Source organism: Pararge aegeria, chromosome 9 (assembly GCF_905163445.1).
Source record: "Pararge aegeria chromosome 9, ilParAegt1.1, whole genome shotgun sequence".
Classification (NCBI taxonomy): Eukaryota; Metazoa; Arthropoda; class Insecta; order Lepidoptera; family Nymphalidae; genus Pararge; species Pararge aegeria.
In genome coordinates, this window is record NC_053188.1 from 7,635,764 (window position 1) to 7,654,719 (window position 18,956).

General features: G+C 34.6%; 1 protein-coding gene across 1 annotated transcript in view; it reads left to right on the forward strand.

The window, feature by feature from the left end:
- LOC120626258 (PDZ and LIM domain protein 3-like) overlaps nt 1-18,956 on the forward strand; it is a 93,561-nt gene that overhangs the window by 32,030 nt on the left and 42,575 nt on the right. Inside the window, exon 2 of the mRNA XM_039893692.1 lies at nt 11,117-11,405. Within this exon, the coding sequence (XP_039749626.1) occupies nt 11,310-11,405 (96 nt within the window). The 5' untranslated portion in view covers nt 11,117-11,309. The remainder of the gene's footprint in view (nt 1-11,116; nt 11,406-18,956) is intronic.

An 18,956-nucleotide genomic window follows, 5' to 3' on the forward strand; every position in this document is an offset into this window, starting at 1 on the left:
TAAAATATTTTTTTTTTATAAAAATCCTGCGGGAACAGTTAGTTTTTCCTAGGTTAAGAGTATGTTATGCCCGTCTTTAGGATGCAATGGACGCAAAATTTCATTAAAAGATCGATTAGGCTGTGCAGTCGTGAATAGGTAACATAGATCCTTTAATTCCCCGGGAAGGTTATTCTGGCGCTGGTGCTATTCCAGGATGAAAATACACGAAGTCCATCTCCAGGCTTCAACCTATCTATGTGCTAAATTTTGCCCAACTGGTTCAGCCGAACATATAAACAAGCAATCAAAATACATAAAACAGGCTAAATTTCTTATTTATAATTTTTAATTATGTAAAGCATAGATAATAACATACCATTGTTATAAATGCTGTGTATATGTTTGTTTATTTGGACAGCTGAACTGCTAAGTTCAAAAAATTCTAAGAATTAATTAAAATTAATTTATATAATTTGGCAAGTAGGGCGAGCATGCGCGCCACGAGATAAATATGTCTACCATTCTCTCGTCCTATTGCAATAAAATAAAACGAGATAATGGGTAGACATAATTATCTTAGCCCTACTGAAGAGCATCAGCGAGTTCCGACGGGATTTTAAACAATTCTTAACCACGTGGAAGGATGCTAATTCAAAGGCTAAATAGTAGAAATATTATGTACAAGGAAGGTATATCGTCCATAAAACTTATAAGAAAACTGCTAAATCTTGAGGACTCAAAATATAAATACCTACATATAAATAATACTGTTGTAATGCAGGCCTTCTTTCTTCTTTATCAACATGATTTCTAACGTTAAGTCACAATACCACGACAAGTTAAAATATTTTTATTATGAAAATTAAGCTTAATTTGCCATTAACAATTATTCATTGTAAAGTCAACATCTCCTGAGGATGCTCCGGTTTCGGAGCGAATCGTGCGAAGAGGGTACATTGCCGAAGATCTGTTTGGTGTGGAGTATAAGGATTGAAGAAATTATAAATTACACCATACAGATTCTCCTGTATTTCGCGGAGTATAGCAAATTAAGCTTAATTTTCATAATATATCATAGATTTCCGCAAAGTAGCGCCTGCTTCTATCATAATGTCAGTTCGAAGTAGAAATATTTTTATTAAAGTAACTCGTTCTCTAAACAATAAGATTTATTTAAAATGTAATGGATATAGACGCACTTAATAACATGTACACACACACTCACATACAAACACACACTCACGCGCGCACAAACACAAACATAAACACACCATACACACCAAGACACACTACTCGATCGTTTTATTTTTATTTTATCTTGTTTTTGCTATGGAAGAGTAAGGCCTCCTGACACAGGTATTTTGATTCTTACTAGGAGGTCTTCACAACATGTCATTTACAATGTAAGGTGTAAGGAACGAAATAAACGATTTTTATTTTTATTATTTATTTATTTATCCTTGAAATAAAGCTCCCTTGTGATCAAACTCTCTTATTTCACATATATAACTCGTATTATCACAATGTCAGATAATCATAATAATTAATTAAACATTCTTTGTACGTAAGTACACATTAATAACCGTTGCTATAGGTACCTGCTCTTTTATATACAAACATTTCAGGGTTAATTACCAACATTAATATCCTGTTTCGGACAGAAAATATTGCCGAATGTTATACTCGTGCGCCGTTAGGACACATTAGGTCATGGTTACCACAGGATTAAGTGCTGATAGCCTAGTGGTTAAAGCTTGGAGATCCGTATGGGGGGACTGAGTTCGATCCCCGGCACGAACCTTTAACTTTTCGGAATTACGTGCGTTTTTAATTTAAACAACTAAAATAACACTTGCTTTAACTGTGAAGGAAAACATAGTGAGAGAACCTGCATGCCTAAGAGTAATATAGTCTTTGTGAGACAAAATATTGCTCTTTATAAACAAAAAGCTGAAATTAACAATCGACTTACCAGAAACGGACATAAATTAATGATATCTGCATATCGTCTGCGAAAGGTGCAGAACTCCTTTGTGGGGTTGAGTATACGCTTTTACAACATGATTCCTAAGAAAATTCTTGACCTACCAATGCATAGGTTAAAAAAATGTGTAAAAACGCCTCTAGTACAGTGAGGTTACTATACATTTGATGAATTCCTCAATGAGAAGATAGATTGGAAGCAGTCAGCCTCGCTCTCATCTCCCGCAAGATAGAAAAATGATTGTAAATGTTGATGTTGGAAAAGAGCAACTACTGAGTTTCATGTCGTCGTCTCGGTAGAATCTGCTTTCCGAACCGGTGGTAGAATCACTACAAACATACATACTTGACGTTTCAAAAGTGCTTATAAAGTAGGCCTACTTGAAATAAATGAATTTGAATTTGAAATTGAATTTTAGTTTTCCATTGTATTCTCTCATTGTAGTCGCAAGTCTACCAATCCACACTGGGCCAGCGTGTGGACTACGACTTGACAACTTCTCATGTTGAGAAGAGACCGGTGCCCGGTGGCCGGTGTAGTGTCATGACAGTGGTCATGATTTATTTTCAAACCCGACAACTGAAAGTGTATAATAGAATAAGGCTTAACATAATAGTAAAGAAAAACAAAGCTGTAGTTGCGTCCATCATGCGTCACAACTAAAATATCTTTTGATAATAAGATTCACACACTCGTCTAGAATCTCCCAGGCTAGTGAGTCTTATTTCGTTTTGAAACGAAAGCATGTAGGTATCTGTTTACTTACTCTAGTTTGAAAGGTTCTGAGTAGTTAGAATTAATCATGATATTTTAATCAGTCAATAATTATTTTCAAGAACAATAGGAGAACGTATCGTTTAAAATTAGCATGTTTGGTAAACGTGGTCTTAAGAAACGTTCCAAATCGTAAAAGCTGATGTACTGTTGTTATATTTAACCTTCGATTAACGAAATGTGAGTCACTGACTCACCAATGTGTGCTAATAAAAGACAGGAGTTCAGATTTACACTCACGCCTTGACGCAGGTAGACGTATAATATTATTAGACTGTCAATCATTTTGCGATGTCGGGTTTCAGTTCGCTCCGCTTCGACATCAAATATTTTATGTTGTCCCTTATCGAGATGACTACATAACTATTAGCTAATGGAAAAATACATATTTCAGTATTGAAACATCAAAAATCATTCGTACTATTCAAGTAGAAGTATTACAGCTTTTTGTGACTGAGCTTATTTCTGCCGCCAAGTAGCAATGTGGCAATGTTGTGGTCCGGGTTGCAAGCGAACATGAGACTAACACATGCGTTTCAGGTTTATGGACATAGGACGGCATGTTGCAAAACCTGTTGCTCTAATTGTCGATGGTTTTCACATCTGTCTGCTTGAACTGTCAATTACTACCATTAAAAAAATACATGTCAGTTTATTTTATATTCGGATGTTAAAAGTCAATTTCGTGTTTTCTTACATAATAATTATGATAAGTAATAGAGTTCGGTTGGTGGTTTGTTAATAAGTTCAGTCAATTTGGTTCCGCAACCCGTAAACTTTGTTACGCACGTTATAATAATTTACGGGTTCGCGAGTCTTGAGATATGATTATAAGTTGACAATACATTTTCAACAGTTTACAGTTTGTATTTTATTTATTTCACTTCTACTATACATTATTGTTAAAATTCACACACACACACAATTGTACAATGACAATTGTGCGTTGACACAGTCATTAATTCCTCAAGTACAATGACATCATTTTATGATGACCAATAACAATGGTCCGTAGGTATATCAAATATTAAGATATTAATAAATATAAATAAATATACTACGACAATACACACATCGCCATCTAGCCCCAAAAGTAAGCGTAGCTTGTGTTATGGGTACTAAGATGACTGATGAATATTTTTATGAATAATATTCATAAATACTTAGAATATACATATAAACACCCAAACATTTTCCAGTAGTGGGAATCGAACCCATGTCCTTGGACTCAGAAAGCAGGGTGGCTACCCACTGCGCCAGTCGGCCGTCATATATATTACTACCATAACAACTTTCAAGAATGTAGTTACTTTCACTATATTCTGACATATGCATGGTTCATACGCTGAAACATAAAAATTTTCATAGTATACTTTTTATGTGGTTTCTGAGGAAATCTCCCACAGAATCATATCAACCGAAAAACTGTATTAAATAAGCAGAAACAACCGCAGACGAGTCGAGGGCAACAGAACTAAAATGTATCTTACAAGTTACAATTAGCTCCTTTCGAAATCCAAACTAAAAGGAAGCTTAAGTTCCTGAACTACTCTGTTGTAAAGAAACTTTTACAGAGTATTTGTAGAATTAAATTTGAATAAAAATTGCATTACGAATAACTCAATGTTTATGTATTCTAAATAAAAAATTCTAAATTCATTTATTTCAAGTAGGCATAATCTAAGTACTTTTGGAACATCAAGCATGTCTATTTGTAGTGACTCTACCACCGGTTTGGAAGGTAAAGGCAACATTATTTTACCATTTAACAATCATTGTTCTATATTGTGGAGATGAAAGAAAGCGGCCATTATGAAATACATCAATTTAGTATAGTAGCCTCGATGTATTAAACGTGTTCTTAGACATTCTTTGAACTTATGTAAAGGTAAATCTAATATTAACTTCGGTATTATATTTTAAAGAATGTACACAGCCCCACTAAGGTTTCCGCACTTTTCTAAGACGAGATGCTGATATTAGCAATTTATACTAAGTCTTTGATTTTAGTATATCCACTTTCGTTTATAAAGACTAATGTTTTTTTACAAAGTATATAAAAGTTTATTTGTATAAACTAATAGAGAATAATAACCCAGATTTTACTACTTTCATACATCTTTAGTAGACTATCGTTATATGCATTGTTAACTCCGCATGTTAATTCTGAGCTGATTTAGAGGGGAAAAGAAATAAAAGGAGAAAAAAATTATAGTTAATGAAAATTAAAACACACATACAACACAAAATGAGCGTGTGCGCGCTTACACGCCCTTTAATTATTTTCATTTTTCAATTTTCAATTTTCTTGGTTTTACAATTTTTTAGAAAGCCCGGAGTTGGGAGTTAGAAATTTAAACTAAACAGGTAGTAACGATCCTTAGATAAAATAAGAATACGTTGTAAATGAGATACAATAAAGGCTGGTAGGTAAACTTTATTATTAGTGTACTGTATTTTATCTTAGGTTGTTTTTACGTCCCAAAATGGAAAGAGGACTCAAATGCCACAGCTCGCAAAAGTTTTTCTATGACGCAGTTCCTTTTCAAAAAGGCGGATACAAAATATCACCTTTTAACTTTACCTGGAACTCGGCCGTGTCCTGCTATGCTATTTTAAAGTTTAGTTACGAATGATTAGTTCGGATTACACTTCGATATATCGAATGCACGGGTTCAAGATGCAAAACGCCATTCACTGAGATATAACAAACACAGGATTCGCCTCGCGTGTGTTTTGAATGGAGACTGGGTTAGAAAAATGTGCTGCGTGGAGAGAATGAGGTATGATTGAACCTATATGTTCAAATGAGTGAAAAGAAGGGAATGCTAATTTGAGGGAAAACAGATTCAGAGATTAAGACACGTTAGACGTCAAATGTCTCTTAATTATCTATCTACCCTCAAATTAATTAATATATGCGTTAGAAATCCACCAAAGACAATTATTATTATTATAGTTATATTATCTACTAAACATAAGTATGAACGTAAATAAAGGCACGTAACAAGTCTGTCGCTGAGGTGTGATGTGGAGGGTCGAATTCAAGTGTCACTCACAAGTTTCCGCTGCTTTGAAGGCTGTATGTAGGCCTTACCTACGCCTCCCAGACATTTACTGGCGGAACTATTTAAAATACATACCTACGTTCGTCGATTACGCAATGGTTTTTAGCATTATATTTAGTTATCAATCGTTAGTAAGAGTATTATATCTTATAAACCAATTTGACGGCCGATTGGCGCAGAGAGCAGTACCCTGCTTTCTGAGTCCAAGGCCGTGGGTTCGATTCCCACTACTGGAAAATGTTTCTGGGTGTTTATCTGTATTTTATAAGGATTTATGTATACTATTCATAAAATTATTCATCAGTTCTCTTAGTACCTATAACATAAGCTACGCTTACTTTGGGGCTAGATGGCGATGTGTGTATTGTCGAAGTATATTTATTTATTTATTTCATTTTCCTTACTTGTTTCTATTGTTACACGATTGGGTCAAAGTTCATGCCATTATTTTTTATCTCTGATATTGAATCTACCTATATATAGTTTATTCAACCCTTATATACAGGATTGTTTGTCGACCTTGGCCATGTTTTCAGAGAATACGGTTTAGAATCATATTATATCTACCTATAAAAATATATACCATGTTTAATTTTCATGTCATTCACACAATAAACTAAGCAGGTAATTTGTTAATCAAATTTGTTACTCAAATAATGGCTATGAATTTAATAAACAATTACATAACTATCAAAAATACGGTACTATCTAGTGTAATTTTAGCACTTACTGCACTCAAGAACGGTTTTTTTGTGCGTCCCTACAAACTACCGAGAATTTTTGAGAGAATTTGACCGATCCTACCACAGTAAACTAAAAAACTTGCAGAATATACCTGGAAAATACTTGCACCTGATATATAAATTTTCATGATCACTTCGGCCTTCGCTTCTCATGCGAATTTACATCATATCCTAAAATAATTCAACGGGAATGACCTCGTTTTCACTCGTTACAACTAGAATATATGTACCCATTCGCAATGCAAACTATTGTCTCGTTAAACGGTATTCGAATAAATCATTTACTTACCCGTTTGGTCTTGTAGGTAGTATGGAGACTTACGGATCACGAAGCCTTGCATTCGATTCTGTCGGAGGTCGGGACAATTTTTTTAAGTATTAGGTTTTTCTGCCAAAAAATCTTAGTATCAGCTCTGAGTAAGGACATTGGTGACGTCCACGAGGTGCCTTCAAGAGTTCTATTACTAATATTTTGTAATAATAATTTAAATCCCGTCGACCAGCATTGGAGTAAAGAGTAGCGTTGTTATTGCATATGCAAAGGGCGTACTCTAAGCAGGCAGATAATATAAAATGGAAAAAATCTCCAGTACGCGTTATCTAACCTTAAGTTCTTCTAACTCTTCCTAAAAATTTTCTCAATTTCATATCATGTGTGTTTCATAAATATAGTTATATTTATATACATATATATTTTTTATTTATATTTATATATTTGTATAATTTTTAAATCTTATTTATTGCACCACCTACCTCTTTTTCTATGTTTTTTCCTTTTACGCCATTGGTTGCCTGGAAGAAATCGCTATGTAGCGATAAGGCCACCAAATTGTACTCTCTTGATTTGTATTTATATCTTTGTAACTACTTTTTGTTTCTTTGGTGTACAATAAAAGTGTATTCATTCATTCATTCATTCATCTGCCCGCTTAGTGAATACCCTGTACCTATGCACGCCGTTGAGCGTGGTGGTCTACCTCCTGAAAACAAAAATAAAATGTTGATCGTTACTTTCACTAAAACTCGGCTGAACCGGCTAATTTAGGTCTTAAAATAATCGTGAAAGTCCAGGGAAGGTATAAACGGTGTAAAAACAATCAATACCAAAAAAAATATTTCACGTCATCCTGTACAAGACATTGTATGTGTTGTCTATTTTATAAATATCTAGAAAATAGCTTAGCTAAATTACCTTAGACCGAGATCGAGACATGGCAGGCACCACTGACTTTCCGGAGTTATGTGTGTTTTAATTTAAGTAATAAGCAATTTAAATATCACTTGCTTTAAACGGTGAAGGAAAAAATCGCGAGGAAACCTGCATGTCTGAGAGTTCTCCATAATGTTCTCAACGGCTAGTGAAGTCTACCAATCCGGACTTGGCCAGCGTGATAGATACGGGCCTAAACCCTTATGTGGAGACCCGTGCCCGTGTAGTGGCCAGGTAATTGGTTGATGATGACCTTATTTAATAATACTCAATCGCATGATCCACTCAGAGTAGTTTTCCCCCGCGTTATACGTGACCAAGGTGCATCGGCGATAGAACCTCCATTGTTTTTAGTGTCGCTGGGAATTTCATTTACGCATCCCGTCCGTCAGACACCGAACAATCGTAGTGCGCAGCGTGCGGGCGGTTACGTATTTTTTTTTTACCGACTTCATTAAAATCGGAGAAGGTTATCAATTCGGTTGTTTTTTTATGCATGTTCGGGCCGGACATTCGGACTCCGTCATTTAGAATTATTCTGATTCAAAATTAATATAGATGAAGAGTTTTAGAGACAAAGAACGGAACTCTTTAAAACATGACATTATGTCAACCGCGATTGCGGTTATCGCAATATGCAAAGTTCAAAATTCATTAATTTCAAGTAGGCGCAGTTTATAAGCAGTTTTGAGACGCCAAGTCAATCTGTTTGTTGTGACTCTACCACCGGTTCGGAGGGCAGATTCCACCGAGAAGAGCCGATAGGAAACTCAGCAGATTGCTCTTTCTCAACATCATCTTAGAGTTTACAGTATTTTAAATGTTCTATCTTGTGACAGATGAGTGCGGAGCCTTCTTCCAATCAGCCTTGTCGTTAAGAAATTCATCAATCGTATAGTAACCACGATTTATTGAATGTGTTTTAACAAATTGTTTATGTAAATTGCATTGGCAAGTCCAAAATTACCTTGGGAATCGTATAATAAAAGCATATATGCATTGTTTACACATTCGCACGACATTGTTATTTTGTGCGAATGTGTAAAAGTTGAATGAATGTGATGCCTTTATACTCGAAAGGGTTAAGCAGATGTATTTAGTTTAGCGGGGTATCTACACCTACATTTTCTATGTAAGTATGTAAGGCTGCAAATTTTTCGCCACTGAAAGCTAGTAGCATATAGTGTTCAAGTTTGATTAATATACCTAAGAATGTATTTATATATATATTTTTTTTATCAATTTTTTTTTTTTTATAAAATTTCGCTTGTTATAGTAATAATCGCCGGGCCAAATAGCTGCTGGCCACCTGCTAGTAAGTTTAATGCCATCGCCTAAAAACAGAGAAATACTTCACAAAGCATGTCTGCAACTGCCACCCTGTGCCCAGCAACCTAAGTAGTAGCTGTTTAATCTCGTACCCTTTAGACCTGACACAGCATTGCACCAATGCATCTTAGTGGTAGAAATTAGCATGGCGGACGAGCTATGTCACAACGAGCTCAATATTACTGTGAGACTTTTTTTTTATTCCACTACAATTTAGCTCATGACTGCAATCTCTTAAGAAGGTAGTGAGTGATGATGCAGTCTAAGAAGGCCATTCCCCTAGTCGGTTTCTACGAGACATCGCACCGGAACACTAAACCGCTTAGCGGAGTCTTTATCGGTAGGTTGGTTACTAGCCACGGCCAATGCCTCCCACCAGACCAGACCAGAGAAAATTTACAAATTATAAATTCCAAAATTGCCCCGGGCGGGAATCGAACCAGCAGGACCAACAGGATCAGGGGGTGCAGGAGGACCAGGACGTCCGATAAGTAGGATACTTAAATTCACAGCGCTGACCGTTGCGCTAGGGAGGTCGTCAAAACTATCTGAGAACTAGAGACTCGCTATCTGAGAAGCAGTCAGAATATCCACTAAAACCCACCTGCATCCCAGATGGGGCGCCAAAAGATCGCGGACGCATGCACTTTGAACGTTAAAACCTCTACAATAAATTTCAGTGAAAAAAGTTTATTAAAGATATATTGGAATCTGCAGCGTTTATATTTTTGAGCGAGCTGACGACGAAAAATTTTGTATTGAACAAAATACCGGCTTAACTTTGTTATGGACTTGCCGCAACGTAAAAATTTTAACAGCTTAGGAACAATTATTTCTCTGACGCTTTTAAACTGGAACGAATTCCGTAAACCGGAAAAGAATTTTGTTGAGTTGTATTTTTTTCAATTTATTTTTTAGATAGCGGAACACAGATCTTTACTACCTTTATCCATTTTTAAATAAATATTCAGCGTCTTTTGTAAATGTTTGACACCACATCTTATTTATCTATACGCTTAATATCATTCGCTATATTATCGCAGTAAGCTTGTTTATTTTTCGGTGTACAAAAATATATTAAAAAATACATTGCTCGCTATAAATTCCCGTAAGCCTATTTATACAGTCGACCGTATTTTATCCACATGATAAGCGGTTCGATAATTGAATTCGGATCTTATCGATGTAAAGCGATAAAATATGCCTACAGATTATATTATTTGGCGTATAATGTGAGCTTTAGGGAAAAGTGTAGGTCCTTGCAGGTAATATTTGATGTCATTTTATTATTTTTCGATGCAATTTTTATAATTGCCATACATGTTAAGGGTTTTTAAACGTTTTTTTGTACATTATTCATTACTGCACTCTTTACATTTATAGATCATTATTGCCATCAGCTTAGGTTGCTACTTTCTAAATTAACAATATGGGTATCATCTATGATAAGAGGATTGGGATTCGGAATTTAAACTTCCCACAACCTATGCTGGAAGGTGTTGGAATGGCAGCATAGGTAAGCGCAGCGTTGGTCGCCCCCTACGAGGTGCACAGACGACATCCAGAGAGACTCTGGAAGTTGCTGGTCGGCTGGTTGGCGTTACAAATAGCCTAAAGAAGCCCTTCAGTAAATTATTTCTAGCTGAGGAAGTCCAGAGATTGATATGATGATGATGATGCTTGATGAATCCGGTATACGCACTAGGTCACACCCCCCTTTCAAAACTTTATGGAGAACTTGCAGCCATGCAAGTTTCCTCACGATGTTTTCCTTCATCGTTAAAGCATATTGATGATATTTTAAATGCCTAAAACGTAATAAATTGAAAAGTTAGAGATGTGTGCCAGGGATTGAATTTGCTCCCCCTGAAACGGAGGCTGACGTCCCAGCCACTGAGATATCGTCGTTTTTATTTTAATTTGGGTCCCTAGTGTCTTATCTGCAAACTTTACATAGTAATATTACCATTAATACTATCAACAGTTTTTTCTACCGTAGCACTAAAGGTATTTTCCTTTGTTGCAGATATCAACATTCGATACTCCTGAATAAATAATGAACAACTTTATCCCACTTCCGATAAAAAAATGGTTAATGTGAAACACGTCGGACGTCCAATAGCTACCTTAAGTTGTCTATAATGAAGAAAACTTTACCGCACCGGAGGAGTTTAGTTGGAGAGGAGTTGTAATTTAAAGTTTTGTTGAAATGGAGTAAGATGTCTACAAGGGAAGTGGAACTAACTGGTGGAGCGCCGTGGGGCTTCCGGATGCACGGTGGCGTCGATCAGAACCAACCACTCAGAATATCGAGAGTAAGTGGCATTTATTAACTTCAAAGTCACAACTTTCTTCATTCAAATAGACTTAATACAAGTCTGTCTACTTGAGGTGCTGAGTTCTGCTAAATTAGGTTTATAGAACTTGGTATAGTAAATTAAAAACTGATTATAGTAAATCTGTAGAGTTCTTCACAGTGAAAAAAATATATGCTATTCTTGACTGTGTCTGAGTCGAAAGTTCATTTCACACGATTAAGTAAAATATGTTCTTAAGAAAAAATTTGCAAAGCTACCTCTAACGAAAATTTAAAAATAGTTTTTCTTAGTTATTTGTTGTTTTGTTTATTTTTTAACTTTTTTTTTATGTATTTTTTTATTTTTTCTAAAATTTTATTTACTTACTTGTTTAATTTAATCTTTTAAATATGTACTGTTTGTGTTAGTTTTAGTTTTATTTGTTCTCTTTTACAGTTTATTTGTATTTTTTTTTATTTTTTATTTAAATTTACTCCAGTTATAGTAATAACGCAACGGGCGTCGCGGTTGTTTGCTCAGTCTGATACTGGTGCAGACTGAAAATCAGCGCTGAGCATTGTTGCTAATGCACAGCAGAAGGCTGAGTTTGCGGCCATTTGCCATATTGTTAATATTAATTGATAATCATTTAGTTAATAATCTTGTACTAACAATAGTGTATGGCAATAAAAGATTTTTATTATTATTATTAAAAATTTGGGCTTATTTAATAACTACTATACATATGCTTAAGTTGACATTATTGTGTATTATGGTAGTTAAAATTGTTTTAATTACTAATTAATACTTATATTTACTTCAAGTTTAAGGAAAAACACTTTAATAAAATATAACATATCATATTAATGCTTCGTTGGTTAGTATACTAAATTATGGATCACGAGGGAGCGATTCCTGGTTCGGGAAAATAATGTTTAAGCATAAGGTTGGGTGTGCTTTGTATAAAGAAACACTGTAATAAATATTGGATGTTCTAAACCTATGAATAAAAATATTTTTGACTTTGACTTTGACTATCCAAATTCCTTAAGTTCAATTCATATAAGTCAAATTCCAAAGATATAACAGAGCACTTTGCGCTTTGCCTCTATGGACGTACAACGTAATCTCACTGGTGCGTTTGTTTAAAAACTTTTTTAGTAATTTTGTCCTGCTACATCAACTTAAGTTACTTGTTTGTTCATTTAAATATGTTATTAAACTCTTTATTTGTATACCACAACATTTAAAATATAACAAAAACAGAAACATCGAAAGAAGTAGTAATACAAAAGGCGGCCTTATCGCTTAATAGCGATCTCTGCCAGGCAACCTTAGAATTAGGAAAAAAAAAAAGAAGAGGAGAATAGACTGCTGGTGGTACAAATATTAAAATACATACATGCAAATAACTACATGCCAATACATAAACTAGTGTGCACAAATAGATAAAAAGTAAATAATATAATAAATAAATAAATATAAAAATAAACTAATATATATAATAACAACACTTACATAATTAAATACTTTAACATACAATAAATGAGTAAGTACATATATACATACTATTAAAAGTCGTTAACAATATAATGGGCCTTAACTGCTCTTTTAAATATCGCCAGTGATTTGGATCGTCGTATGCTCAATGGAAGCGCATTCCACAATTCCACAGCTCGTACGCTAAACGAACGCTTATAAAATTTTGTCTTATGATAAGGCATACACAGCGTCAGCGCACGGCACGATCTTACACCAGATTGCTCACCAAAAAAAGTGAACTTCTCTTTTAAATACGAGGGAGTATTTAGATGAAATAACACACAGTACAGAAGAGAAAGTACATGCATATCCCGGCGACGACGAATAGGAAGCCACTTGAGTTTTTGTCGAAATACGGAAACATGGTCATATTTGCGAAGGCCAAATATGAACCGAATAGCCAGATTTTGAAGACGCTCAAGTTTATTAAGCTGATCCTCGGTCAGATTAAGAAAGCTTGCATCCGCATAATCGAGAATAGATAGAAAAAGAGAATGTGCTAGCATAACTTTGGTCGGAATTGGAAGAAATGATTGCAGCCTTCGCAACGAGCTCATCGCCACAAAAACTTTCTGACTCAGCTCTTTGACATGCACTGTCCATGACAATTCCCGGTCGAGGTATACACCAAGATCTTTCACAGAGTCACAAAAAGGAATAGCGATGCCATTATAAATAACAGAAGGAATGCTCAGCCAATCAACCCTCGCGATCATTCCTGAGCTACCAATAACGATAGCTTTTGATTTTGCAGGATTGACCTTTAGCCCATATTGCCTGCTCCACTCAGAAATTGCAGCCATATCATTATTTATAGCTGCAATAGCAGAACCAAGATTTTGAAGGGTAGATGAGCGATATATTTGGATATCATCTGCATACATGTGATAGAGAGAAGAGATGTTTTGAGTAATAGAGTTAATGAAAATAGAAAAAAGTATAGGAGATAACACGCCACCCTGAGGTACCCCAGCCGCTACATCACACCAAGACGAAAAGGACTCGTCAATCTGAATGCGCTGTCGACGGCCATTGAGGTAACTCCGAAACCAGTCTATTACTGATGGAGATATGTTAATAGAGCGTAAAAGACTAAGCAAGATGTCAAAGTCAACTGTATTAAAGGCATTGCTAAAGCTATGTTGTGAATTATTGGGATGCAAAAACAACAATTATAGCAATATTCCTGTACTATGATGATAAGCGATTAGCAAACCCAATGATTCTCTCTTTGGCATAAATTTTATTAAATCAATCAACTACAGATTAGTTGATTGCTGCACGAATCAGCTTGTCGTCAACCCAATTAGTAAATGATTAACGATTAATAGCCCGTTTTTCTAATTTGACTAATGAATAGCGTTTACGAAATCCGCGGAGTCTTATTAAGGGGAAAATATCAGACCCTGAAAACCATATAAAGTGCATTCATTGCTTGAACAAGCTATATTTAACGAATAGCCGAACCGGCTCTAAGAAGTATAGCTATTTTACATGTGTTTTTTACTATGTTATCCCGAAAGTTGTGTGGAGGACGATTCTGAATTCCAAAGTTATCCTTATATAATATTACCTTTTAGAATTCTATTGAATTTAAGGCAAATTTACACATTTTTTATTCAAAAGTGGCAAGCAATAAAGTTATGCTGGTTACATTATTAATATGTGCTTAGCAATCAGGTGTCTTACTAGGTATTGACCGATCATAAATATAATATTTTCTTTAAAATTCACTGTTGTTACGTGTCATAGCATATTTTTTTTTAATACTTACATAGATTTTAAAATAGATATCGTCATTTATTTTAGCAAGAATAGTTAATATAAGCTTAAATCAAAATTTAAAATTTGAATACCTATAGTGTACAATGTTCTACAAGTCAATTCTTTTCATTTGATATCTATATTGAGGGAAGTTGTGAAAAATATGTAATCCGTCGTTTTCTGGCGGTGGCGATTGTTTGACCGATTTTCATTAAATATAACTAAAAATATTTAGGAAAACGTTAGGTGTTCCTAACGTTTTCCTAAGACGCTACAGACACACACACACACCCAGACACGTCAAAATTGTAACACTCTGTCGATTTTTCATCGGGAGTGAAAAAGTAAGTATGTCACGAAATTAGAAAAGATAGCTTCGAAGTTTCGCAAAATATTTTAACAAGAATTTTACGTGTTTAAAAAAGTAAATGAAGCCATGCGATTAATTTCCAGAAATTCGACAAAAACAATCAAGTTAGGCGTCTTAACGCGAGTACTTTTAAACAAACGTTCGTCTCAAATTACGCCATTAAAATTCTTTCTTTGATGTTAAAGAGAATTTTGTGGCAATTTTGTTTCAATATCTAAGCGTTTATTCCAACAACGTGTAATAATCGCGAAAGTTAGAAGATAATGTGGATCATAAACGCGACTTTCGAAAATTAATTTTTATTATAATTAAAATAATTAATTATTTATTATAATTAAAATAATTCATTTTACTAAAAATCTTAAAAAATGTTTTTGCTGGTGATCCGGCTTCTACTCCTTAATAGCAAGACAATATTGCTTATTATAGAGAAAACGTAAAATTAATAGGTAGGTTGTCACGCAGTTTGCTTTGCCTTGTTTGCACTCCACTGATCGTATGCTCATACGATTTTTATATCCCGTCTCCACAAAGCAAGCTACAGCAAAGATACGGGGGCTTAACTTCTGCCTAAAAAGTTTTTCTGTGATTGTTAAATAACACATAATATATACACCCGTTAATATTTTCCTTATGACTTAAAGTTCAATTTTCGGTTTTACTGATCTACATATTATTTTAACATTTTAGTTACTATGACGGTTACTATAGAATTAACACGGGCAAAACTGACGTACGACCGGATGGACGGGAAAAAATGCAAGTTTACCCAAGCAATCTGGCTTAGCTCGGTCACTTATTTTAATATTAGAGAAAATACATCGAGAATTTTCATAACGAGGTTTTACGAGATTCCTAAGTGGTTTTTATGTACTAGCTACAATCTATTCTAGTGTTGTGGTGAATAATACTCACGATGTTCTATTTTTGTCTATCCGCTTCATTCGACCTTTGTTATTGCTCTATACAAATGGACATGGCATAAATAACGTGTTAAATAATATGCTTTCGCTACGAAAAGTGGTGGATTCTTCCATCTTTCTTTATCTAAGACAAGATATGCTCGCTTCTTCGCTCCAGTGTATTAGTACTCGCGTTCCTTATAACTTTATTTGCCTTTATATGAATGTTGGAAAGTGTAGTGTTTTTTACAATGAAAATGAAGCTTTATTTTTATATAAATTTGGGGTCCCTTTTGAAAATAAGCGCTCCAGTAATCTTTGGCAATATTCCTTGGCACCTACTGCCGTGGTGCTGAGGAGTGACCTATTAAACACAAGGACACAACGTAGATTTTTTATTGTTTATGTGTTCTTTTCTTTTCCTCTTCATTTTTAAAATTTTTAAATTTTTTTGGTATGTTTATAATTGTGTTTGTGGTTAATAAAGCAATTTATTATTTTACTAGCTGACCCACGCAACATCGTCTGCATCAAATCGGTTATTATCGGTTTTAATATGTTAAAAAAAGAACCTAAATACAGCACCACTTAGCGGGTCCAGTTCTTTTCCCAAATTATATAATACGCGGCCGGGCGGCCCTCGGCATTTTTCTTGCTTTTAACATTTCTAAAAAACCGTCCTAGCTTTTAAACAATAGGTCGAATTTTAATAATTTAAATAGGAATTTGCAGGTAAACAATCAATAATAATTATACAACTATTTATTTGGATAAGGATGATAGGAATTCACTTTTAAAATCCTCAACAATGCCTATCCAAAAAACCACGTCAATCTAAAACTCCGTAGCGCGGATTTTGAAAGACAAATGCGGAAAAAATAGCGATGCCATCCTGTAGGAGCTGTTTGCTTTTCCGGGATAAAAAGAAGCCTATGGGCTGTTCCAGACTATATTGTATGTCTCTGCAAAATTTCCGCCAAATCAGTTCATTCATTGTGGCGTAAAGCGTAACAAACATCCATCCATCCATACATTCACTCTCACAAACTTTCGCATTTATAATATTAGTAGTATGGTACGCATGACTTCGATCGTTGTACCATATGCCTTGCGACTCGCTGTTATATTTGAAGAGTTATGTCCTTTATGACAATACCTATTTATCAGATCTTCATTAAAATTACACAATATATGCATTAAAGTATACACTTTCAAAAGAAGAATTCAAAAGAATTTCAAAGAATTAATCAAATCGGTTCAAATTTAACGGAAGTAAAATTGATAAAAAATTTCATCTCATTTCCCGGGAGAAGCTTATTGTTTATCGGGATAAAAAGTAGCCTATACCCGGAATATCAGCTACAACTATACCAAATTATATTTAAACCCGTTCAGTAGTTTTCATGTGATGCCCGGACAGACAGACAGATAAAAATAAAATAAAAATATGTTTTGGACTCATATATTATAAAGCATCCCTCGGTCAAAATTTTCAAAATATATTAAATGAGAGAAATCTTCCAGTTACAGTGTTATTATAAGTATAGATTATTAATTTGTTAAGTCTACATGTCCGGCGTCAGAGCGAAATGCGAGTAGAGAGTACTTTTTGGCAGATCAGTTTGGCGCGGAGTATAAAGATTGAAGAAAATTACTCGCTACAGATTTATCTAATTTTTCGCGGATATATATATTATGCTTAATGGCCATTGTATATCATAGAATTCCGCGAAATCAGCTCTTCAGCAGTAGAAGCCAGATTCTATCCAAGTAGGTCTTTGTAAAAAAAGGACATACCAAACTCATATTTGCATTTAATATGGAAAGGCTTTTTGGGATAAAAAGAATCCTCTGTATCATTCCTTTGTATATTTTGTCTGAAGACTATAGTCCCCTTTATACCAATTTTCACTACTATCCAGAGTGAATACGAGATTATAGAATTTCATAAAGTATTTCTTTTGCTGAGTATATGAAAGATGTACCAACACACTTTCGCATTTATAATGTTAGTAGAAAACAGTGGGCACATAGTATGTGTTCGCTGATAGAAAAGTAGGGAAACTGTATAAAAATGTAGACAATATATTTTACGAGAGAACATTTGGTGTCCATTTCTATTTCGTACGTGCAATACTTTTCTGCTAAGACGTGCTGGAATTAAAGCTTCATTGTACTGGTTCGGGTAGAGTGGGAACTTGTGTCCGAATCGTCGCCCTCAAAAAATATGTTAGATAAAATTAATACTCAGTTTGAGGATAATACAGATATTATTGAGATTCTTGATGATGCATTTATTTTTATGTTCAGTTGGTGATGCAGTCTAAAATGGATGCGATCTAAGCATACTTCACTCATTTCAAAACTTTACTACAATTAAACTACGAGAGAGATTACAACTTATAACATTTCATTATTATCGTATAAATGAATGTATGAATGAATGAATACACTTTTATTATACACCTTATAAACATATAGTAAAATTATAAGTAAAAATTTAACAAAAAGTATACAATTTGGCGGTCTTATCGCTACATAGCGATCTCTTCCAGGCAACCAAAGGCGTTATCGTGCCAACTGATGGGCTCATAGCTCTGGACATAGGTTTTAAACATTAGCAAAGTTTTTTTTTACAAATGGTATTGTGCAGCTTGTACTACTGTAAAAGTACTTGCACAGGTTTGATGTTGTCTGTTCACCGCGCCATACCAACGCTAAATTATCATTTAGAATCCATGGACGAACCTTGGTTACCGGGTTCTTTCACGGACACTCCGATCGTAGTCATTCCCGTTTTCCATAGTTACCAGAGCCTAGATTTAACAGAGCCTAGTTTATCAGGAATTTTGGTCGCATAGATATAACGATATTTTCGTGACGCTGCCTATCCGAGATAGATATGGCAGTTTACTTCCTTCTCTTAATTGGAAACCAGACTTTTTATCTATCTTACTTTATCATACATTAACTTAAATATTTTCTGTCATC